At 33.9% G+C, this 27,208-nt stretch overlaps 1 protein-coding gene across 1 annotated transcript in view; it reads right to left on the bottom strand.

Annotated features, from left to right (window-relative positions):
• The window catches only part of csmd3b (CUB and Sushi multiple domains 3b), a 509,580-nt gene that overhangs the window by 291,695 nt on the left and 190,677 nt on the right, over nucleotides 1–27,208 (bottom strand). Inside the window, 1 exon segment of the mRNA XM_051137233.1 lies at nucleotides 5,109–5,316. Coding sequence (XP_050993190.1) covers nucleotides 5,109–5,316 — 208 coding nt within the window.

A 27,208-nucleotide genomic window follows, 5' to 3' on the forward strand; every position in this document is an offset into this window, starting at 1 on the left:
GAAATAAACAAAACTTTTTTTTAAATTTATTTTTTAAATAATTCAAAGAAATGTGTTATATAATAATAATAATAATAATAATAATAATAGTAATAATAACAACATTATTATTATTATTATTATTATTATTATTAATAATAATTATTATTTCCACAATAATAATCTGGAATTCAAAATATGTAAATCAAGAAATAAACAAAGCTTTTTATTTAATTTAAAAATAATTAAAACAAATTAATGTTATGACCTAAAATAAATGAAAATTATTCTAAATGCTTAAAAAAAGGGGTTAATTATCCAATTCCCCTTTTCACTGAAATGGAAACAAACAAGCAAACAAATAATAATAATAATAATAATAATGATAATAATAATAATAACAATAATAACAATGATAATAAATATTATTATTACTATTACTATTATTATTATTATTTCCACAATTACCTGGCATTTAAAATCTAATTTAAATCATGAAATAAACAAAACTTTTTAGTTAGTTAATTTAAAAGTAATTCAAAGAAATTTGTTACATGTCCAATTCACCTTTTCACTGAAATTGTAATAAATAATAATAATGATAATAATGATAATAATAATAATAATAATAATAATAATAATAATAATAATAATCTGGAATTCAAAATCAAATTTTAATCAATAAATAAACTTTTTATTTAATTTTATTTAATAATTAAAACAAATATATGTCATGACCTAAAATAAATGAAAATTATTTTGAATGCTAAGAAATGTGTTAATAATAATAATAATAATAATAATAATAATAATAATTGTTTATTATTATATATTATTATTAGTTTAAACAATCAAAAAAATAAAATAAAATAAAATAAAATACATTTTGAAATAAGGAAATAAAACAAATGTTTACAGATCTAAAAAAAGCAACGCTTATGACATAATTTGAGTGAAAATTTCAGTTGAATAACTGAAATATTAAAACAGTTTTTGCTCATTTTATGTTAACAATAACACAATTTATCAAATGAATATATAATTTTTTCTTTGCTGTTACTTGCAAAGATTAAAATGGAGAATAAAACCCTTCATATTAATGCTAAAAACAGCAAATGCCTTCCTTTCTAGTTATCACACACCATTTACAACATCATTAATTGATAATTAGCAGCAAATAGTTCCATGAAATGCAACAGTAACTGTCTGTGTAATTTACTAATTAAACGTTTGCACAACCAAGAATAAAAACAAAGCATTTTACATGTAACCTCATATAAGATACAGTACATGCTTTGAACCACCACTCTTTGTTTTCCTAAATCGCCTTTGCAACAGCAAACAGGTGCAAAATAGCCAATAAATTATCATATTAATATATCTATATTATCATTTCAATTTCCAGCACACCTGCCCTTAGCCTGCTTGAACTCTGTGCTCCGGGTGCATCGGGGCACTTGGCAGGGCGACCTGCCCAACATGCAGAGATACTCTGAGCAGAAAACACTTGAGTAAATAAGCTGCTCAATCAGAGAGCACTAAGGCTGCAGCAGAGAGAATGAAGCTCATCCTTTATTAAAGACATCAATTACACGTCGCCGGAGCGCACCAAACTACCTGTGGTGCTTTTTTCAGGAGTTTCCAACGTTTCCTGGCTTTGACTAATCCAATAAAAGGTAATCACTGAAAGTCGGTGACCCAGAAGCACGCGAGAGACATGTCAGGACACTCCGTAAACGACAGGCGAGATCTGCGGTGAGGTGAGGGGTGGCGTCGCCTAATCCGAATTCACAAAAAAGGTCAGGCGCGCACAAGTTTGCAAAACAAATTAATTATACACGAGACAGATTAATGTGCAGCAAAACTAATGCCAGATATGATTAAGTGATGAGGCAGGTTTATCTGTTGATCTAGTCTCGGATGAATGAGCAGTGCAAACACGGGGCAGTGAAGCTTGTTGCGTTCACATCTACATGTATCAGGAGCTCCCTCAGATGTCCGCTGTGCTTTGTTTATGCAGCAATCAGCATTGGAGAACGACCGGCACATCTACATAGCATGCATATTCAAATCAGGCTCTCTGGCTCGCTTTAAAAATCCTCTTTGACATCCCCTCGCTCGCCGCTAAGAGACTGGTTTGAATAAATCACTGTAAACAATGTGTTAACACGTCGCCGCTGCGTGCCTGAAACCATTACGTACCCCCTCGACCGCTTGCTTCGCATCATAGGAAATCTTACGAGCACTTAACGGAGCTGCTTGGGTTGCCAACTTCCGCAGAGGAGAGTAAGGGACACTCTTGCTGTCTTTTTTTAGCACGATATGGGACATCCTGCCTTTCCTGCACCACATTTGAGTTGATGACAGGTAACAAATGAGCACATCGTACACTAAAACAAAATGCTAGTCACAGGGCCTGCAAAAAATGAATTAAGCGCTACATGCATTTAAGATGCTTGATTTTGGTTTATTGACATACATTAAAAAAAAAATATTTTTAGTGTCATAATAAAGTGTCACATGCCATTACACACACATCAGTTACATTAGCTTTTAACTAGATAAATTATAGCTCTAGGGAAAAATGACTGTACATTTGTATTTGAAGATGAAAAGACCTAAATTTAAAAGCACTTTGTATTTTAGACATTTTAATGAACGAAGCCTGAAAAAAAAATGAAAACCAATAATACGCATAAAAACCATGGAGCCCGTTTCCAGCTCAGGGTAAAAATCTTAAACTCATTCGACTTTATTTATTTAATTTTATTTTTAAATTAGCACTTTATATGCCACAATTGTGTCTTTATGCAATTTTATGTCTGACAATGTGATTCAGTAACTAAAACTATTAAAAATAGTTTTTGGTCATCGAAACAAGGCTGAAATAAAATATAAATATTTATTTAAAATGCTAGAAATTAAATGTTGCTTTTGCACTAACTTAAATAAGTTTAAATTGAAGCACTAAAAATCACTAAAACGAAAAAAACACTATACAGAAATATTTAAAACAACAACACCAACAACTACAAATAACAAAAATGACAAGAACACAGCAAAATAATAATATAAATAAATATATATTTATTATATATATTTAGCTTATAAATATATAATAAAATAAAATAAAAATCGAATTTTGAAACGGAAATGAACCAAATATTTGAAGATCTAAAAAAGCCAACCTTATGAAATAAAATGAGCAAGAATCATATGTTAAAGTCAGAAATATGTCAATTATTTAACAGAAATTTGGGAGACTAAAACCCATAAAATAAATTTAAATTGAAGTACTAAAAATCACTGAAACTAAAACTAGAATTTATGAATGCTATATAAACATATTAAAAACAACAACAACAAATAACAAAAATGACAAAAGCACAGCAAAATTCCTAAAACTTGATCTAAAACTATAATGAAAACTGAAAATATAAAAATAAAAGATAATTTAAAATCTTAATTTAAAATCTTAAATGCTACACTAAACTAAAACTAAAAAAAAAAAAATCTAATTTTGAAATTAGAAAATGAACCAAATATTTAGAGACCTCATAAAATGAGCAAGAATTATATGTTAATGCCAGAAATGTCAATTATTAAACTGAAAGTTTCACTCAAATTATGTTAATAATAATATCACACATAACAGTTTATTAAATTCATCTAACATTTTTTTCTTTGCTGTTACTAGCGAAGATTAAAATGGAGAATAAAACCCATATAAGTCTAAATTTAAGTACTAAAAATCACAAACAAAATAATATTAAAATTTATGAACACTATATAAATAAACAAATAGCAAAAATGACAAAAGCACACAACAAAATTCCTAAAACATCTAAACTTAAAATAAAAAAGTGAAAATATAAAAATAAAAGATCATTTAAATATTAATAAACACTACACTAAACTAGAAATAAAATAATTAAACAAAATAAAATAATAAAATCTAATTTTGAAATTAGAAAATGAATCAAATGTTTAAAGATCTTAAAAAAGCAAACCTTATGACATAAAATGAGCAAAAATTATTTGTTAATGTCGGAAATATGTCAATTATTCAGCTGAGATTTTCCCTCAAATAATGTTAATAATATCACACTTGACAATTTATTAAATTAATATAACATTTTTTCTTTGTTACTTACAAAGATTAAAATGAAGACTAAAACCCAAATTAATGCTAAAATAACAAATGCCTCCCTTTCTAGTTATCACATGCCAACAATCATTAACTGACAATTAGCAGCAAATAATTGCATGAAATGTAACACTAACTATCTGTGTAATTTACTTATTAAACATTTGCACAGCCAAGAATAAAAATGAAGCATTTTAACCTTATATAAAATACAGTACGTGCTTTGAAGCACCACTCTTTGTTTTCCTTTGTTTGCACAATATTACACTAAATTATAAATAATAAAATAACTGCTTTAGTTGGCACCCCACAGCAACATCTGAGCACTCCATGCAGCCCTATAAGACACTGACTGATGTCAAAAGTATACTTTCCAAATGAGATGTAATTAAAAACTTGGCTTGAGTTCCGTTTCTAATGTTAAAGTGAAGAGGAAGGGCATTTGGGGCGATCAATACTCATGTTCATTTCCTCTAAGAGCTGCACGCAGCACAAGCACGCAATGGATTTTCGCCTTTTAACAAATGTAGCACAGCGTACAAGAAGAAAACAAAAAATCTTAGTAATAATTACCCATCTTTTACCCATCATCACCAGGGTAGACAAGGCTGGAGGGAGTGAATCAATAGCCCAATTTGAGGGCAATCAATAAGCAGCAGAGGTGAAATATTGCGATGATATAAACATTAGACGCTTCCATTATGACTAACGATTACATCCATAAGGTACAGCTGGAAACGACACATGATGCACAAGCAAAAACACCGCTGTTAAAACATGCACGATTACATCTAAATCACAGCTAATTGAGACTCGCCGGATAACACACAGTTACAAAGGTGAGATCACAGATGGGGGCGATGGCTCATTTAAGATGTCCATGGGATTAGGCAAAGATTTGACAGGAAGCTGCTACCGGTTGCACCACAAGACGCATGAGCATGGGAAGAAACACCGGTGGGCAAGACATTTGTGGACTCACCATATTGTTGGCGGCTCGGACCCCTCCACCTCCAAGTAATCGTACTTTTCCTCCGTCTGGAAGTCTGTAAAAATGATGGAGATGGTGTCTCCGGGATCAGCAAGTATGGTCCACGTACAGTCCGCACTATTGTAATATTCACTCGGGAAATTGGGACTCGTAATGATGCCACTTGAACCCCTCAGAGTATCACCACATGTGTCCTCAGCTGTCAACCAAACACGAAAAGACTTGTGTTAGGAATCGGCCTTTAATTTCTAGACATACTTATACAGTAGAAAATGACAGCTGAACCTTTTGGACTAAATCGAGGCCACTTTTCACAGTTGTACACCAAATTGTTGCGCCAATTCACACTGAGGATTTTTCCAGCCGATTGTTGGGAGCTAAAAATAGCTTTACGGCGAGTTCGTTCAATATTAAGCGTGTGAGAGAGAAGCCGGTGCCGTTAAATCAGGCTGTCCCGTGATTCCTTTTATCATGTTTTAGTGAGGCAGTGGCTCTTCCGGCTGCTTTTGAAGCTTTGGCCCTCTCTCGTTTAAGTTTCCGTCACAACAAGGTTTTCAGAAAAACAAGGTCCCAGCTGCATTTCCAAATAGACTCAGAGCTCATCTCTGGTCTCGTCTGCTAGTAGGTGTCCAATTCAATTTGAGTGCGTTCTTTTTGAATTTACCAATTGCGAATTGTAATTTTGTCTTTTTTGAAATCGAGTTGCAAATAGAACTATGTACAGATAAAGACACATGGACTAGTCTGTGCAAACATGATAAATTATATCGAAATAATTTATACAAACAAGCATCCACTCATATGTGCATACAGTCATGGCACAGAGCCATGTGAACGTACATATAGTGCGTACATAAATATGTAGAAAGCGATGCTCCGATGTGGAGAATCACTTTTACCCTGGGATCGACACATAGTAAAGGTGCAAAAAATTCTTGGCAACGAGAAGAGTTACATTGAAACAATTACGAGAGACACATTGACATGTCCGGGACGGAAGCCATGTCGATGCGCACACACGCATACATTTGCATACATTAAACGTTGAGGACGTACATACACTACATGCATTCACAGGCAGAAATACACAAGAGCACATGCACTCTGAAAGACTAATGGAAACCTTGGTATCTCTTACATTTCTAATATTTACCAATTAACTACCCTTGGAACACAGTTCTCTGCAATACTCTATTGTAATTGGATAATCATAGAATTCAGCAGTCAGATATTTTCTTAATATTCGCTGTCATCTGTGGTAAAGGACTTCATTTGAAGTTCATTCAATTTCTTTGCGTCTCAGTTATCAATTGTAGTGAAAATGATCTTGGTAAATGTTTGTATTACAGAATTAGCTCACTTTCAGAATAAAAAAATCCTGATAATTTACATCACACCTATGTCATTCAATATGTTCATTTATTTCTTTTTTCAGTCGAAAATAAAATAAGGTTTGTGAGAAAAAAATTCCAGGATTTTTCTCCGTATAGTGAACTTCAGTCATGGCCAACAGGTTGAAGGTCCAAATTGCAGTTTCAATGCAGCTTCAAAGTAGAGGTCTTCATGGGTCCAAAAATTTGTACCTGAACCCGAAGAGACCCGTAAATTTGTTGCATGGAACCGACCCCATTTTTAATTGAAAATGAGACCCAAACCTGTGCAGACCCAAGAAATGCCTTAAATTTACCACCCGGACCCGATGCGGACCCGAACCCGCTGGGAAGACACAGACCTGACTGCACCCGGTCCACGCATACTGTACAGCAAACTCTTATTAACAAGTCAATAAATAAGTTGCGAAAATAAACTTTTTGGCTTACCTACTGTTAGTAGCCCTGACTGCGATCAATCCTACTTGACACTAACATTTCCGTTCATGTTAGGCTGTTCCTCTTTCTTGGCGAGTGAAAGAACCTTCTTAATTTATTCATTATTCTAGCTCGGAGCAGTTATTTTTTTTTTTTTCAAAAAACGCATACGCATGCGCAGTGGTGTAGTGGTGTCTGGAGAAGTGGGTATACTCTTAATTTATTTAAGGTATTGTTTTCGTTATAATGTACTGATTCAAATTAGTAATCAACAATTATTTATCATGTTACCACTCTGCGCGCCTCCCCTGACATGGTTTTGCACATGCAGGTGACATTTCTGTCATGACATTTCTGCACTGCACCATTGTGTGTGTTCAATAACAGGTGCGTCTCTTCTTCAGTAAAAGAAAACAATACAAAACATATGCTTAAAGCTCCACCTAGTTAATCTTATGAAGCTTAAAGGAGGAATTCACATGAGACAGCTTGATACCTTCGCATCAAACGTTTTTTTCCCCACCTTATGTCCCGCTCACACTTTTCTCATCCTAGTTTTACAAGTTGCAAGTTACAAAACACACACAAAGTGCTGACCGACACTGATTACTGGCGGGTGCGGTGTTCTCCGATCGATTCGGGTACTACACACAGATGTTAAACAGACCCGGGACCCAAGGTAATAGATTCGGGGTCCTCGGGTCTCAAGTCCTCCATGAAGACCTCTACTTCAAAGGGCTCTACATGATCCTAGGCAAGGAATAAGGGTCTTGTCTAGCGAAACAATCAGTTATTTTCTTAAAATTATATACTTTTTAAGCACAAATGGTCATCTTGCACTAGCTCGAACGTACACATTACATAACCATGTACGCGTAGTTTCGACCCAGTGTTTACAAAGTGAGCGTGCAAAGAAAATCAAACGCACTTTACAAAAAAAAGATCAAAGTTGGACAAAGTAAATAAATTTGTATTTTAGAAAATGACAGATTGTTTCGCTAAATAAGACCCTTATTTCTCAGATAGGATTGTGTAGAGCCCTTTGAAGCTGCATTGAAACTGCAGTTTGGACCTTTAATGTGTTGGCTCCAATTGAAGTCTACTATACAGAGAAAAAAACTGATTTTCCTCAAAAAACCTTGATTTCTTTTCAACTGAAGAAAAAAAAAAGACATAAACATCTTGGATGACATGGGTGAGTGAATTATCAGGACATTTTTATTCTGGAAGCGCACTAAAATCCTTTAATATTACTGTTATCTACAAGACTTTTTTTTTCGTGAAACAGTAAAGGAGATATTTGGATGAATGTTCAAGCTGCTTTTTGTGCATAGAATAAAAGTGCATGAGGACTAGGGACAGTCATTCACTTCCACTGTATGCAAAAGAGCAGTTGCTACATTTTTCTAAGTATGTCCTTTTGCATTTAAAGCAAGTAAGTAAGTTGTACAGGTTTGGAATGATGCAGAGTGAGTAAATAGTAGAAGAAGTTAGGTAAATACACTCTCATTGAACATTACAACCATATAAACTAAATGAATTAACTTAAACAAACAAACAAAAGAAATGGTATGACATGGTTCAAAGGTGTGAGAACAAAGAGGGAGAGGGAGTCTGAAATACATGTTTGGTGTTTCAAATGCAAGCTTGTCCTAAAACATTTCCACACTCTGATGGCTAGGAAAAGTCATGAGACATAAAACCCGAACTACAGTAATATCAATGCTAATGTCAGTAAAAAGTACGCACACACACTTACGCACACACAACTATTAATGTCACTGAGCATGTGATTGACAGCCTCATAAAAATTCCATTACATAAAAGGAACTCGGGAGACAAAATGGACAAAGGTGTGTTTGGGCAAGTGTGAGAGAGTGTATTTCTCTCTATTGTTTACACTGAATGTGGCTGCATCTCACTTAGATATGTAACAAGAATACGAATAAGGTTTTTTTTTTTTTTTTTTTTTTTTTTTTTTTTATGAGCACAGCTCACACACATTTTGTGAAATGTGTGCAGATAAAGTGTGACTTAGTGCCTGTGGGCATGTTTAAAATGATCCTAACCAAAGTCAGTGTTGAGGTGGCCTTTTGGTGTGTTGCAGAATATGTAAACACTTATACACCAAGATAAATCCTTACAAATCAGAGAAATCGACTTAAATGATAAAAGGGGAAAGTGATGGTGTGTGTTTCAATAAATACTAAAGCAGCTCGGCCTTGACATTTGCATTGTAATGTGGAGCGACGGACTGTGGGCTATGATAGATTCCCTCAGGGAAATATTTGTGTCAGTCATTTGTAAATCAATTCTGCATTTTTATGCATCTCTCAGTGTCAAATGTGGATGAGCTAGCACTGGATTTCATACAAACTGGAATAATAACGCAAGAACATATAGGGTCAAAAAGAAAAAAAAAAAAAGACAGATTTTCTCATTCCACAGTTGTTCATGGGCAAACAGCCAACGTGACCTCCAATCCATATTGTGCTGTTAAAGGCACCTTGAATATAGTTATAAATATGTCAAAATATGGGGTCAACAGTACAGTCATGATCTATGCATAGCTGGTATTGTACCACCAGTATACATAAAAATAACTCTCTGTTAGCCGATAGCCATGGTCGATAGGTTTAGAAGTGCTCAAGTACCAAGTGTGTTGTATTTAAAAATATTGATTTAATTGCTAAAATATGTTATGTTGAAAACAGATGAATAGAATTTTTTCTGGGTTTTTTTGCCGAACAAAAGGTTCATTATCTATCTATAATGTTACAAATGCATTTTATTTAAGATAAATGCTTTTTTTAAATATTGACAAAAATAACAATAATAACAAATGTTTATTAGAACAAAAGCATATTAGAATGATTTCTGGAGGATCATGTGACACTGAAGTCTGGAGTAATGATGCTGAAAACTTAGCTTTGAACACAGGAATAAATTACATTTTAAAATATATTAAAATAGAAAGCAGTTATTTTAAATAGTACAAATATTTCACAATATTACTTTAAAACATGAAAAGTAACTAAAATTACATAAACAGTAAAATTAACTGTCAAAAGCCTTTAAAGATCTTTTAAAGTCTTGACAAAAAAAAAAAAAAAAAAAAAATGCAATGGAATTTATTGGGTGAATGAATGAACAAATGAATGAATATTTTATTTGTTTGTGTGTTTGTCTATTATTATTATTATTATTATTATTATTATTTATTGAATAATAATAATATCCCAAATAATCTGTTAAATTAAACAGCGGAAGTATTTGAAAAAAAAAAAAAAAAAAAAAAACATTTATTACAAAAATTGATATGTATTTGTTTTTATATTTTTATTATTACTATTATTATTATTATTATTATTATTATTATTGAAAAAATAATAATATCCCAAATAATCTATTAAATAAAACAGCGGAAGTATTTGGAAAGAATAAATAAATAAATGTATAAATTACAAAAAAAGAATTTTATATGTATTTGTTTGTGTATTATTATTATTATTATTATTATTATTATTAATATTATTAATAACATTATTATTATTATTATTATTATTATATAAGATCCCAAACAATTGTAATGAAATAATACAATAAAAGCATTTGGAATGAATGAATGAATGAATGAATACAAATCTAATTGTATATGTTTGTTTGTCCACCATATTAAAAAGAAAATGAAAGTACACACACTGTAAAATACTTCCATATATTTAAACTTAAACTTAAGATGCTGCCTTAAATTTTTATGAACAGTATAATCACCTTATCAGACCAAGTAATTTCATCTTAAATTAACTTAAACCACCTTCAGAAAACCAAGTTAAATTTTATGTAACTTTAATAAAATAGCTCAACGTATTCTAAGTTGAAGAAATGAAGAAATGTAAGAACACAAGTTGCCAAGACTTGCTTATCATCTAATTTTTTACAGCGCATATATAAAAATAAAGAATATGAAATAAAAAACACATTTTTTTAAAAATCTTAGATACCTAAATGAATTATTCAACATTTGACCAACAAATATAAAAAGAAAAGGTTTCATTTTAAACCATGCTGAAAACTCCTGTGTGAATAAGCTGTGAAATGATTGTTGTTTTTCCAGCTATGCTGAAAATTCAGTTGTTGACTCCCCTGCGCATCTTTTACGCTCAGCCCATCAGCTAGACTCCAGACACGGCTCTGGGACAGGACTATGGATTGAAATGCAGGACTGGTACAAAGGCTGATGCTATGATGGCAGACACAGACACAAACATGCTAGCAAATGATCGTTCAGAGGCCCATGGGATGAGATGTGGTGTCAGGAACGTGACACTCTCCTGTCCATCAGCTAAAAGCCAGCCTGACTAGACAATATATGTACAAACTGCAATGGGCCATTACTATATACAGTGGGTTCTAAAACTCAGAGACCACTGAAAATCTGGGAAATTTTTTTTTTTTTTTTTTTTTTTTTTGATTTTTTTGGCTTTGACTTTGTATTGAAAAAGCCATTCTTTGTTTACAATATGTCCTGAGTCCATCACCTGGCCAGATCCATTAAATCACATTCTGTCACAAAGCCTATTTCTTTCATTTTGTGTTTCCATGCAATGGCCTATCTACCCACATATTGTGTTCTCGGGGGGAAGGCACCTGTCAGCGACTGGAGGTGGAATCTGAGCTTGATAGAGTCTCTGTATAATCCATGTGATGTGACAGTTGAGAGGGGTGGAATATGGTGATTGAACTGCACTGAGCTACGCTGGGGGCTTTGGTCTAATCCAGTCATCGAAGAGCAGGAGAAATGAACACATCCTGACTGCAGAACGCTCAGCTAAAGAGTGCATTTGTATGTGTATTATTCATACATGCTCAATGTCAAATGCAAATCAATTCAAATGGACACGTACTGTATTCATAGGTATGGCTATATTGTACAAGACTAATTCTGGTTTTATTGCATTAAAAAGGGCAAATGAATAATATGCAACATATAAAGGGGGCAGGATTACAACTGACATGCACGTAGTCCAGTCTGGAATAGACAGAAAATAAAGAAAAAAGATAAAAATAGTTGGAACATACCTAGTAATTTATAAAATTTTATAAATATTACTATATTATTATAGAATAGTTCACCAAGTAATCTATTAAATAATACAATGGAAGTATTTAGAATGAATAAATGAATAAAAATAAATAAGTAAAAAATAATTTTATATGCATTTGTTTGTCTATTATTATTATTATTATTATTATTATTATAGAATAATGTTGCAGATAATGTAATAAATAGTACAATGGAAGTATCTAGAATGAATAAATACATTAATTAATATTTTATATATATTTGTCTATTATTATTATTATTATTATTATTATATAATATTCCAAATAATCTATTAAATAATACAATGGAAGTATTTGGAATGAATAATTAAATAAATGTATACATAAAAATGCATTTTATATGTATCTGTTTATTTGTCTATTATTATTATTATTACTATTATTATTATTATGAAAGAATAATAACAATAATATTCCAACTAGTCCACTAAATAATAATACAATAGAAGTATTTGAATAAATAAATAAATAAATAAATAAATAAATACATTTATGAATAAAATTAATTTTAAATGTATTTGTTTGTTTGTCTAATATTATTATTAGTATTATTATTATATAATTAACAGTAATAATAATAATAATAATAATAATAATATCCCAACTAATCTATTACATAATACAACAGAACTAATTAAATAAATAAATACATACATTAATAATAATGTATTTATTTATTTATATAATGTAAATAACAACTAAATAATAATACAGTGGAAATATTTGGAATGAATAAAAAAATAATTGATAAACTAAATAAGTTTTAGATGTATTTGTTTGTTTGACAATTATTATTATTATTATTATTATTATTATTATTATTAGAATAATACATCTGCACAAAACAAATAAACAATTTACATAATTGTAATGTAATTGAAATACAAATTTATTGGACTTAAAATAAAGTTATATATAATACAAAAATATATAATATAATATAATATAATATAATATAATATAATATAATAATATTAAAATAATATTTACAGTGTTGTGCATGTGACAAAAAAACATCAGAGATTACTATATTTCTACATATATAAACATTTTAAAACAACATTATGGAGTATCATAATTGACATGTTATGTTATTCTATATGTCTGATTATTATTTAAAAGATTTTAAATACTCTATTCTAAAAAAACAGCCAGTGTGACCACTAAGCCTCAAAACTACTGTTGTTGACAAACAGTCACATCTGGTCACTCAGTTCTAAAATCACATCTGTGCTGCATTACAGGCTCCTCGCCCTAAAATCAATCAGTTACACAGCATCCTTACTGACATCTCCGCAGTCCTCCAGAGCCTTCTGTGGTGATAGTGTCATATTTTGTTTTCACAAATATTCATATTTGCGTTGACACTTTTTCCTGAGGGCGAGTGACATGATAAACGAACCGGCGCTGTAAATGTAGTAAGTATGTTTGTGGGAGGGCAAAAGAAATGAAGCCAATGCACTGAAAGATATCTTGAAGCTCTGAAGAGAAATGAGAAAACGCTCAGCCTGGTGTGGATTCAGGTGAGTTCTCATCTGCGGGACCGCGCGGGTCCCTTCGTATACAGTCTCTGAGGAGATTTTTGAAATGTCAGTCCTGACAACCTCAACAAATGTGGGCATACAAACATATTTCCATGCTTTGGAGCCCCCAGGAGGCACAAACCCATTTCAACTTTTTGATCTCAACTGCTGTGAGGAGACTTTGAAATGACCGAGATGTAATAATAAATGATACCTATGTAGAGCTTTGGGAATATAAAAGCATCCGAATTTGAATCCATGTACCTGATAACACACATTATTTTCTATTTTTGGGTGTCTCTTCAACTATATACACTTTTTGGCCTTGGGGAATTTCAGGCCTTGTAGAAATAAACTTTTAAAACACTTCTCAAACTCTCATAAGTGTACTTTATCAACTAGCAATTTCCAATAATCTATAGGGATGTTTCTTTAACTTCAGCACTTGTATGTTCCAAGGACTGACTATTATTAGATTTAAAAATGATTACCCTTATCACATTTTTTAGATGAATGATATATGTGATAGGACAGCCTTTCCTGGTTAAATCTATTCTTTTTTATTCTGTATATGACACTCACAAGCAAAAATGAAGATGGCCATCCAGAATGTCCCTTCAAATCACAATCAGCCTTAAAGAGAGAAGCTACTGAGGGCATTGATGCAACTGCAGCAGCTAAATCATCTGCTCTCGAGCTGTTTGATTCATCGCTGCTCTGCTTGGGGGATGTGGACTCTGCTCGCACCAACAGGCCATGTCAAAACAAAGCCTAAGATATCAAGAAACTATGAAGTGTTATGATACCAGAGCCCACAGACGTGTGGGCACAAGTACATACTGTATATGGCTGTTTCTTCAACTACACAATTTAAAGGAGTGCTATTATACTTTTTCACTTTTTGAATTTTAGTCAGTGTGTGGTGTGTATTTTTGGGCATAAAAAAGATCTACAAAGTTACAAATCTCAAAGTCCACTCCAAAGGGAGATATTTTGTTTTGAAAAAAATCTCTTTTCAAGAACTACAACGAATGGCTCCTTTGAACTACAACGTTCGATGTCACAATGATGTCACAACGCGGTCCATTAGAATATCATTAAAATAAATCCCACCTACAGAAATTCGAATTGTTGGGGGGTGGGTAGGGACGAGGTGGGGAATTAGCCTAACTTGCAGGGCGGAGGGCCGCTTCAACGAGCAGCAGCGCGGTGGGTATAAACACAGGCATTGACTAGAGTGGCCGCTTCAGAGCAGTAACGCGCCGCAGACGTGTGCAGTACAGGGTCGAAAAACACATGCCGAAGCCGCGATCTACAGTGGGTACGGAAAGTATTCAGACCCTCTTAAATTTTTCACTCTTTGTTATATTGCAGCCATTTGCTAAAATCATTTAAGTCCATTTTTTTCCTCGTTAATGTACACACAGCACCCCATATTGACAGAAAAACACAGAATTGTTGACGTTTTTGCAGATTTATTAAAAAAGAAAAACTGAAATATCACATGGTCCTAAGTATTCAGACCCTTTGCTCAGTATTTAGTAGAAGCACCCTTTTGATCTAATACAGCCATGAGTCTTTTTGGGAAAGATGCAACAAGTTTTTCACACCTGGATTTGGGGATCCTCTGCCATTCTTCCTTACAGATCCTCTCCAGTTCTGTCAGGTTGGATGGTAAATGTTGGTGGACAGCCATTTTTAGGCCTTTCCAGAGATGCTCAATTGGGTTTAAGTCAGGGCTCTGGCTGGGCCATTCAAGAACAGTCACGGAGTTGTTGTGAAGCCACTCCTTCGTTATTTTAGCTGTGTGCTTAGGGTCATTGTCTTGTTGGAAGGTAAACCTTCGGCCCAGTCTGAGGTCCTGAGCACTCTGGAGAAGGTTTTCGTCCAGGATACTTGGCCGCATTCATCCTTCCCTCGATTGCAACCAGTCACCCTGTCCCTGCAGCTGAAAAACACCCCCACAGCATGATGCTGCCACCACCATGCTTCACTGTTGGGACTGTATTGGACAGGTGAGGAGCAGTGCCTGGTTTTCTCCACACATACCGCTTAGAATTAAGGCCAAAAAGTTCTATCTTGGTCTCATCAGACCAGAGAATCTTATTTCTCACCATCTTGGAGTCCTTCAGGTGTTTTTTAGCAAACTCCACGCAAGCTTTCATGTGTCTTGCACTGAGGAGAGGCTTCCGTCGAGCTACTCTGCCATAAAGCCCTGACTGGTGGAGGGCTGCAGTGATAGTTGACTTTCTACAACTTTCTCCAATCTCCCGACTGCATCTCTGGAGCTCAGCAACAGTGATCTTTGGGTTCTTCTTTACCTCTCTCACCAAGGCTCTTCTCCCCCCGATAGCTCAGTTTGGCCAGACGGCCAGCTCTAGGAAGGGCTCTGGTCGTCTCAAACGTCTTCCATTTAAGGATTATGGAGGCCACAGTGCTCTTAGGAACCTTAAGTGCAGCAGAAATTTTTTTGTAACCTTGGCCAGATCTGTGTCTTGCCACAATTCTGTCTCTGAGCTCTTCAGGCAGTTCCTTTGACCTCATGATTCTCATTTGCTCTGACACGCACTGTGAGCTGTAAGGTCTTATATAGACAGGTGTGTGGCTTTCCTAATCAAGTCCAATCAGTATAATCAAACACAGCTGGACTCAAATGAAGGTGTAGAACCATCTCAAGGATGATCAGAAGAAATGGACAGCACCTGAGTTAAATATATGAGTGTCACAGCAAAGGGTCTGAATACTTAGGACCATGTGATATTTCAGTTTTTCTTTTTTAATAAATCTGCAAAAATGTCAACAATTCTGTGTTTTTCTGTCAATATTGGGTGCTGTGTGTACATTAATGAAAAAAAAAAGAACTTAAATGATTTTAGCAAATGGCTGCAATATAACAAAGAGTGAAAAATTTAAGGGGGTCTGAATACTTTCCGTACCCACTGTACACCGGCACCCTCCGTGCATCCTAGGTGTATATGATTTCCTTCTTTCAGACGAATACAATCAGAGTTATATTAAAATTCATCCTGGCACTCCCACGCTTTAGAATGGCATAGACAGGTGTTTCTCTTCATCAGTCCAAAACAAGTCTAATAATGTGTATCCATCCATAACAAAAAGTGCCTCACGCGGCTCTGGGGGGGTGGGGTATGAGCATTTTTGTAGGAAAAATATCAATATTTAAAACATAAAAAATCACTTTAATTAAAATGTTAAGGTTACCACTGCAAATAAAATAGAGTAAAATAAAATACAATACAATAAAACAAAATAAAATAAAATAAAAATGCTGCAATTGATATAAAGTTTATTTAACTAACCAAAATTAAAAATAAGTTGCTTAATATTTCTGCACAGGAGAAAGTTGGTGCTGTTTCCAGACAAAAGGAAATATATTAGTATCAGCATCGGCTATCGGCGAATTGAAAAATATCAGCATATCAAATATCAGCAAAAATCCAATATCGTGCATCCCTAATGTAATCCATATAAAAGCATAATCAACTGTAATCTGATTATGAGGATTTTAAGACATAACATAATCTAATTACAAGTACTAAAATTTTGGAATCTGATTATGTAATCCAGATTACATGTTATCAGTTACTATACCCAGCACTGGTAATATACATTTTAACACATTTTCTCCCTTAGTTTAGACTCATTTTCATCACACCAACAAAAGGTTTTGTCCCTTTAATTGTCACCGTCCGCTCTGTTTTTACTTCACCATATTATAAATAATTTCTAATCTAATCTTGACAAACTGTACATTGTTGGGAAGGTCTAAGACTCCTAAATAGATATTTTACCACTCTTTTGTGTGTTACAAGTTGTGTTATGTAGGAAAAGTAATAGATTAATGTAAGAGTGCACCTAAAAAATCTACATCATAACAGGAGTTCTGACCTTTGCCACAAAAAGACTTTCTTTGTTGCCTTTTTCCCTATCACGCAATAGAATTCTTAAGAAATGATATATCAGCTGAAAACTTAAAATCTCAAAATTCATTCTTTGAAAACCATTTTAAAATCAGACATTGTATTACCATGGAAATTGTACATCAAAATCATATTACAAAATGTTTTCGTTCATGAATTATAAAAATGTAACTTTGCATTTTCATGTCTGTGTTCAAGATAGGGAGTGACAGTTAAAGCGTTAATAAAGTGTTTCTAAATCTGCACATCTTTTTTACATTGATAGCAGACAATGTAAATAAACTAGTGAGACTATGAAAATCCACAGCATCAAACATGCCAATAGTTACAACAATAACCACGTACAGTTAAGTTTACTTAACTAACTGAGTACATTCCACCACAGACTGCTGCTGTTAGAACTAGTTCTATAGTGAATACTATAGTTAGAATACTTTTTTTTTTTTTTTTAACAAATGAACAAGATGTCCTTTTTTTTGGTTTTGTCAGATTTAGATCATTTCTGGGTCCAAATTTGTCATCGAAATACACAAACAATATACACTGGCATATTTTTCTCTCAGCTTTGCCTCTCTTATTGTATGTTGTATTTTTTGTAACTGTATTTACTAACACTGATTATGTACTCATGCTGGTTACAAATGCAGCCCGAGTCAGTTCCTTAGTCTGAATTTAAAGCAGCCTTCTGGGTTTTGTCAGCCAACGACTGGGGTCAAAATGTACAGTTTGTCTCTGGATATATGGGAAAACCAAATTAGCAAAATATATTCTGGAGAGCAGCTTCTGCTGTGCCGTGTCAGAGGAAACAGCTGACTCATCATCGTAGAATAATTCCTAAATAGAGAAATGACTTAGCTCAGCAGAGCAGCTGTGGGTTTCGGGCCAGTCACCGGATGGCTGGCTGGCTTTACAAAAGATCATTGACACTTCAATCACACCGTTGAGAAGGTGCTGAAATGGCCTTGTGCTAATCATTTGCGCACGCTCATGTAAAACTGTAATCGTATGATCAATTTAAGCATAATCCCCATGCGCTCTGCAAAAAGTGGTGCTTCAGAGTACCTGCAAGGGCGAGGAAGAGGACGTCACTCGCTATCTCTGCTCCTCACACCCACACAGACATGTCATTCGGCCCTGCGGGGAGCGCCGTTTCTCTGGCTCGTATTAATTCACTGCGCTTAATGTGCGACTGAGCTAAACATTCAGAGCAATTAGAGCTTGCAGTGTTGTGCAAATTTACTCTCAGGAAGGAAGGACTGTGGGAAGAGACCTTTTAGCGCAAAGGTGTCCTACACACACCAGGACAGCGTATCTGATAACTCGTCTGTACCCTACAAATTCTAGGTATTTTTGTAAAGCGCAAATTAAAATCATGACAAGAAATTTCATACTTGAGCTGTATCTGTCTGCTTGAAGGGTAAATTTAAGAAATATTTAATCTGAAAAGAAAATTATGTTTTAATATACTCAAGTTGTTGCAAAGCATTATGACTTTCTTTTGTTGAGCACAAAAATTGAAAAACTGCACTGTTCAAACAATCACAATGACTGAGGACTGAGCCTTTCATGTCTTTCCACCCTTCAAAGGGTTTCAAACACATAAAAGTATCATTAAAAGTGGACAATATAAATTATTTTCAAAGACTTCTAAGGCCAATAGCTTTGATTGAAAAACAGACCAAAATATGAAACATCTGCCTTAGCTCTGAAAATCATTCAGACTGGTTTTGTGAACAGGATCAACAAATTTGGTAAGAAGATTTAACTCAAAAGAAAGATTTATTCATGTTCTCTCACGAACATGGCAGAGTCAGGTTTCAAAATGTATCTAAAATATCTTCAGTGAAATATTGGATAAATGCATCCACTAAATGAAAAAATGTAAACATTTTGTCAATATTTGTCAGCATGTACTTCATAAAACTAGCCTAAATGAATAAGTTAAATTTCAAGTTTGTTGCTCAGACAAAACAAATCATATCACTTCAGAAGACTAAATATAATTTATTTTTTAAAACAAACTCTAGAAAGGTCTAAAATACATTCATAAATATATACCTTGAACAAAATACTGTGTAGAAACATGTTTCACTAAAGTGCTAGTACATTTCATAATTAATTACATAGAAATGGCAAACAATCAATAAAACATCAATAAAACGCATCCCAAAAATCTTCTATTTACAGCATACTACATTATGATTCTTTAATGATGCTTTTGCATCCTTTTCACAAGCATTTAAGGTTAAAAACTATATAAATTGTCAATTTGTTTAGAAAATGACAGATTGATTTGCTAGATAAATCGACCCTTGTTCCTCGGCTGGGATCGTTTAGAGCCCTTTGAAGCTGCATTTAAACAGCATTTTGGAAGTTCAAACTTGGGGGCACCATTGAAGTCCACTATATGGAGAAAGATCCTGAAATGTTTTCTTAAAGAAACATAATTTCTTATCGACTGAAGAAGGAAAGACATGAACATCTTGAATGACAAGGGGTTGAGTAAATTATCTGTAAATTTTTGTTCTAGAAGTGAACTTCTTTAATTTCTGTGTGAGCTGTTCTATAAAGCACATCTCTCACTGTTCGCTTTTCTTAATCAGGAAGTAACAGTGGTTTGGTGCTGGAAAGCTTTAACCCATCTTCAATCCAAAAACACTGGAAGTCCTGATCCTGCTACAACAGCTGTTAATTAGCACACTTAATTACAAGCTTAGCCCTGTCTGACAGGAATGTGATCCATCCCGCGCTAAAGTAATTAAACGATACAGCAACGATTCACTGGTGCCTCCTGGACTGTGGAGAGAAGCCAACGTTAAAAAGCTTCCCTATCCGGAAGCTTTGCATTTAGTCTGTTCATTATTCTCTCACAGAGCAGTGAAGGAATGACATGTGTGGAAAAATTTCGCTTTAAATAATACGGCTTGGAAAATGCTGCATCATTCTAACAATGAAACACTTCTAACACACAGCCCCTTTTGTGAAGTACTTCGAAATGACCAGCTATTAAATTGCCTGTTACTGTTAAGGTCAGTCTATAAAATTATATGACAGCTTTTGATGTCTATAACAATGGACTGAGTATTTAATATCATCGCCATCCAGACGAAACCACATCGTAAGTCTATTTCCCAACAAGACACAAAATGGACACTAAGCCACAGACATCTAATATCAGAAACTAAATCGATTGTTGGGTAATCCATCACGGCCCATTTAACAGCTAACTGGCCACATTCGCTCATTATGACTGCAGATTCGATGGTCTTTAGTCAATAGGTCTTCAAAATAATGTTCTTCATTTCTGCAAGCAAGTTGAATCTCTGAAAAGAGTTGCAGGAATTCGATATACATTTCTGATGACAATAGAAGGGAAAAAAGTGAAAATCTCTCTCTGCTCTTAAATCTGTTTCAGCATAAGTGCTTCCCTTGAAATTACTTACTGTAAAATCCCACAAATATGGTGTCGTAATCTAATCATGCCTAACCAGCCATTCATCATGCCATGATCGCCTGATATACGCAGAAGTGGGGCGGATGCAGGTTGGACCATTGAAAGGTCACTGCACTCACTCGGAGGGTAATGAGGCACAAGGAAATGGGGGCAGCCAAGAGTTTTCATTCCCCAAAAGACACATGATAGATAGTTACATGTGGATGTACCACACACAGGACCTTGAGTTTGACACAAGGCTTCTTTGACCCCATTAGATCACTATGTGTTAATCATCAGCCATTCGCACACACACAGACACAAACACACATAATGGCTACAAACATGAGATTATACGTAAGCAATCACATAAGGAAGAGTGCACAGCACAAGGCCGCAAGCCATTGGAAGACTGAACATTTGGCCAGCTGTTGGGGATGTGAAAGGATTTATTATATATATATATATATATATATATATATATATATACCAGGGACGTTTCCTCCGAGGAGGCAAGAAAGGCAGTACCTCCTCAAAATATTGGATGAGAAAAAAAATTGTAGTACCAAAAATTAAACAATGACAATATTATAAAATATAACATTAAAAAGTGTTTAAATCCCTAATTTTTCTAAAGAGACAATGCCCAACAGAGTTTTAAAAGCATGCTGTGAGTTTGGTGGGGGGTAATTGAGAATAAATGGGGGAAAGTCATGTGAGAGGAGGCAATGCCTCCATCGCAATATTATTGGATATGACTGGTTATGATTGGCTGTGATTGGTTTATGCGATAATCCCACCTGCAGTGTTTGTGCGCTAGGGCTGGACAATTTGAGCTAAAATCAAAATCTCGATTAACTGAACATTTTACCTTGATTACGATTGATCAGGGGAACTGTAAAGGGGGATGGGGGGGAATAGGATGATTCCAAGGGCCCGACAATGGAGGGGGGCAGGGATTTCTACCCCGGAATGCGAACATGATTTCTACTGAGGGGGGAACCCATACACCTACCCACCCCACCACCCACTGATAAAATACATCAGTTAAGCACAAAATATACTTTGCTAGTGTATGTACACACACAAACAAGTAGCCAAAATTCACGTAACAAAAAAGTGAAAAGTACTTTGGGCTTTAGAGGTTCAGAATTTCGGTTTCGATTACTTTTTGATTAATCATTCAGCCCAATTGTGAGCATTCTGTGTTCACAAATCAGTCTTTAAAAAGTAAGTAAATAACTCACACAATTAGATATAACCACTTTGTTACAGTATGTCAAAATAAGACTTAAAATGGCATAAAAACATGATCTATAGTACTTTTGAGTGTAATTTAAAGTAAATCTCTGTTTGTAACCAATATTTACCGAGCTTTGATGATCCAAAAAAATTCTAAATTACTCTAGTTAAAAGTTATTTATTAAAAACAATGGCTGAGCGTAAGTTCACAACTAAAATATATTGTTTAAATCGTTAGTTCCTTGAGTTATTATTTTAATACATGTAAAATGCTTAAAAACACTTGATGATTGATGAGATTCATACTTGGCTTTAATAAATAAAATATTGATTACATTGTTAAAAGAGAAGTTCACTTCCAGAACAAAAAATTATGGATAATTTACAAAAAGTACAATTTATATACTTTTTAACCTCAAATGCTTGTCTAGCTCTGTGATACGTATGCACACTCTGTGTTTAGTCTGGATCAATACAGTTAGGGTTTGTCAAAAAACTCCATCTCATTTTCTCCTCCAACTTCAAAATCGTCCTACATCGCTGCAGAAGTACCAACCCAGTGTTTACAAAGTGAACGTGCAAAAGAGTTTTAAACATCCTTTACAAAATAAAAAGGTAAAACAGCGATGTAGGATTTTGAAGTTGGAGGAGAAAATGAGATGGGAGTTTTTCGACATACCCTAACTGTACTGACCTGGTTTACACTTAGACTACGCATGCACATCGCAGAGCTAGACAAGACAAGCATATGAGTGTAAAAAGTATATAAATTGCATTTTAGAACTTCAAACTCGCAAGCACCGTAGAAGTCCACTATATGGAGAAAGATCCTGAAATGTTTACCTCAAGAAATATAATTTCTTTCTGAAGAAAGAAACTGGGACTGGGACATGAATTTGCATTTAATTAAAAACATTTTGAGGACTTTGCCTTCTCATTTCAGAACACTACTCCACACAACTCATATATACCCTCAGTCACTAAAATCTGTCAATAAAAGTGAATCAAACAAATAATCAACAGTGAAATGCATTCCTTTAAATGTGGCCACAAACTACCTTCTCGCTACTGAAGGCTATGCAGGACAGTCTTGCTCCCAGCTGCCATGGAGAGTCACCTTCAGCCTCTCAGTCTTCTCCAAGCACTATGAATCAGTGCAAATTATATATGCATGCTGTTGATTCTGTACCGCTGCTTGCTAATCCTGTTATTTGAGTGCCCTTGATGTGAGGGTATTGACAAAGTGTAAAGCTTGTTATTGGATTTCAGTTTTGTTTTTTTTCCCTTTCCTCTCTCATTCCCTCTCGTTCCACCTGTGATTCTTTGTTTGTATTGAGACTTGCTTCCTTGGTAAATCCCGGAATGCAACCTTGTAAAATAAATTTGAGACTTTTAGGAGATTTATCGAAAGTTCAATCTTTGTTTGTACCAACAGTCATTACAGCCGGTGTATCAGTCCAAATATGCATTAGATTAATGGTGTAGATAAGTTAGAGAAAACAGGAGCTCTTGATCAGGGTGTGGTGCTGTCAGAATGCAAACGGCTGTTTATATGTGTGTGCCTGTTTACTATACTTTCAGGTCAAATTTGTCTAGAGAAGTAAGCCAAGAAAGATGAAACTTTTTTTTGGAGGACATTTGGGATATCCCAGTTTCACAAAAATATAATATGATAAAACAACATTAAATAAAATAACAGTAATTTATTAAAATAATAAAACTACACTCTAAATGCTGGGTTATTTTTTTCCTAAATGATGGGTTCAGCCCGTTGCATCATTTTAATATTGGGTTATTTGTAATATTTTTACCCAGGTGCTGTTTTTTTTTTTTTAACCCAAATGCTGAGTTCAACTTGTTGGGTCATTTTATTGGGTAATTTTATATTTTTTACCCAGGTGCTGGGTAGTTTTTCTGTAACTAAGTTGCTGGGTCATTTTTAACGCTGGGTTATTTTTTTCTACCCAATCGTTGGGTTGAGCCTGTCTCTGACGAAACAACCCAGCTGCTGAATTACAGTCAGAGCGCAGGCTTTTTGAGTCCTCTACAGGAGAGAGTGCTTCTCAGCGCCGTGGAATTGCACTTTAGCATAATAAAGGTTTGTGTACATTTTATTTCATTTATAAAGTCTTTACTGTACGGTATTATTTTACGCAATGCAACATAAGGACGAGATGTCAGTCAGTTGTGACAGCAGTGGTTGTTTCGCGGGAAAAGCCTTTTGTCTTGCATAAAATAAATGGATTTTATTCGTCCATAGATTTTATTTAATTCAAGTTTAATCTTAAAATATGTTCTCTAATGTCAGTACTGTTTGTTTATGGGCAGTTTTTTGGAGTTATCTCATGGCATCTTTCAGCTACGAGTGAAACACGAGTCTGCGGTCTAAAGTTCACAGTTAACAGCTCAGATTTCGGTGACACACCAGCATGAGAATTAGTGTTACTTTGCTAAAAATCGATTTATGGTTGAATATACTAAAATTAAAATTCTACTTATATGTTTAAATGTAATATGGTAAACTATGCTGTATTCACCCAAATAAATTCAATGTCTTGTATTCTGTCCATGTGTTCTTGCTTAATAATAAATGTTCATCTTTTGATTACTGTTGTTGCCTCTAGAAATTCTGTGTTTTTTATAAGTTCCAGTCCATTTTAAACCAGCAATATAATAATTTCTAAACAATAGTTGACTTAAATAAAATAACCCATCATTTTTGGTAAAAACATTTAACCCATCATGTCATTGGAAGGTCCACCATGGAGAAAGAAAGAAAGAAAGAAAGAAAGAAAGAAAGAAACTCATTCTTTTTGCTCTTAATCTGTTAGATTTCCCTCAAAGCAGAGTGCACACATCTACATATTCATTACTTTTAGTCCTATTGCCATTTATACATTTATACATATTGTAATTTTCTTTTGTCTTTCAGTCTGCCTTCTGTCCATTCTTTGATACATCCTTCTAAAAAGTCTTTTCAGCAGTAATTTACTTTGGGGCACATTTTAAAAAGCACACACACACATGCACAGAGAGCACAGAGACATTGTGGTAATTAATGCTTTCAGATGTGTAATCAGCCTTTTTCAACATACTCTGCTAAACCGAAGTTCTCCTGAGAGGCAGTGATTGTGAATTATAACACTTCTCTCTAAAGTGCTGTTTCATCACAAACTTTAAAAAAAAAAAAGAAGAAAAAAGAAAATTGCCCTTAAGTGAGAGGCAGATTTTTATGATAATCATGTCAAAACAAAAGTGTGATACCATTTAAATGTGTGAGGAGCTTTAGCTCTAATGTTCACACTGTGTTCTGCAATTTCCCCACAAAGTGACACATGGAGAGACGTTTCATTGATTGTATTTATCTAATCTCAAACTACCTAACTGAAAAGGATCTAAAAGAAAATATATTTTTCAGACCCTGCCTATCAGACTATAAAGACTTTGACGGCTAAATGTAATTCCATGTATAGGAGCGTCTGAGAGAGCGTCTTTTATTGCTAGAACTGAGTGACTGTTCAGTCTGTCTGCAAATTAATTTTAATTTCAGTTTATGCACGTGCGTGAGGTAAGGAGCAAGAGTACGTGGGCAAGTGAAAGCTCGCGGCTTACTGAAGTAACATCTGTCATTACCCTACAGAAGCATGCATCCAATTAGCTGTATTTTCAATAAATCAGTAGCTAGGGATCATACGGGTCAAGTTCTGTAAACAGCACAATTTAATTGCAAAAAGGCGATGTGCCTCTGCTTCAGAAACAAGATGGCTCTTATTGTCTTTCAAGGTAACATTGGATTGAGGAAAACCCCTACTGTGGATTTTTAAACGCTTTGGAACTATGGTGTATAAAGCAATTTAAGTGATGGACAGGTCAACATTTTTGGACTTTTCTTCAGCCAAAATATTTGATGGTTTGGTGTACATCTGTTCCAAAATATAACTCAGCGCTGTGCTAATAGTCTCAGCCATTTCATTTCCACACTGGCAGCTCAAGCCAGAACGAATATAACTGAGTGATACCTAACTACGCCCAGCTAAAAAACCACCCTCTCTCCTGTCAATGAGCAGTCTAATCATTCTTTTCAGGCTTCTAACTCACACTTGTACACTTCATAACATATACAGTAGCTGTACACGTAACATTTTGACAAGTGGTAGCTTTACACTTTAAACTATTTCAGACTGCAAAAACCAAAACCAAAAACATTTTATATATATATATACACACACATATATATATATAAATAAGGTCCTGCTTTATTTCAGGTGTAAGGTAAGTAATATGTACTTACATTTAAATTAATAAATTAATAATAAATAAAATAATAAAATAAAATAAAATAAAATAAAATAGGTCCCACTTTTAGGTGGCCTTAACTACTATCCACAAACATTTAAATTAATCATTTGATACAATACACTTACTGTGTAGATTCATGTTTTTACATTGTACTACATTGTACACCACTGCTCAGCAAGACTTGTAATGTTTCTTAAAGAAGTCTCTTACGCACATCAAGACTGCTTTTAATTGATCAAAAAAACTATAATACTGCGAAATGCTATTATATTATAAAATAATGGTTTTTATTTTAATATACTTTAAAATATAATTTATTCCTGTGATGCAAAGCTGAATTTTCATCAGCTGTTACTCCAGTCTTAAGTGTCACATGATCCTTCAGAAATCATTCTAATATGCTGATTTATTATTAGAAATATCAATGTTGGAAACAGTTTTGGAACCTGTGATTCTTTTTTTCAAGATTCTTTCATGAATAACAAGTTAAAAAGAACAGCATTTATTCAAAATATAAATATTTTCTAACAATGTAAATCTATGCTATCACTTTTTATTAATTTAACACATCCTTGGTGAATAAAAGCATTTATTTTCTTTCAAAAAAAGAAAGAATAAAAATGTACTGACCCTGGACGTTTGAACAGTAGCGTATATTGTTAGAAAAGATTTATATTTTAAATAAATGCTGTTCTTTTAAACGTTTTATTTATCAAAG

Source organism: Labeo rohita, chromosome 19 (assembly GCF_022985175.1).
Source record: "Labeo rohita strain BAU-BD-2019 chromosome 19, IGBB_LRoh.1.0, whole genome shotgun sequence".
NCBI classification, from domain to species: domain Eukaryota; kingdom Metazoa; phylum Chordata; class Actinopteri; order Cypriniformes; family Cyprinidae; genus Labeo; species Labeo rohita.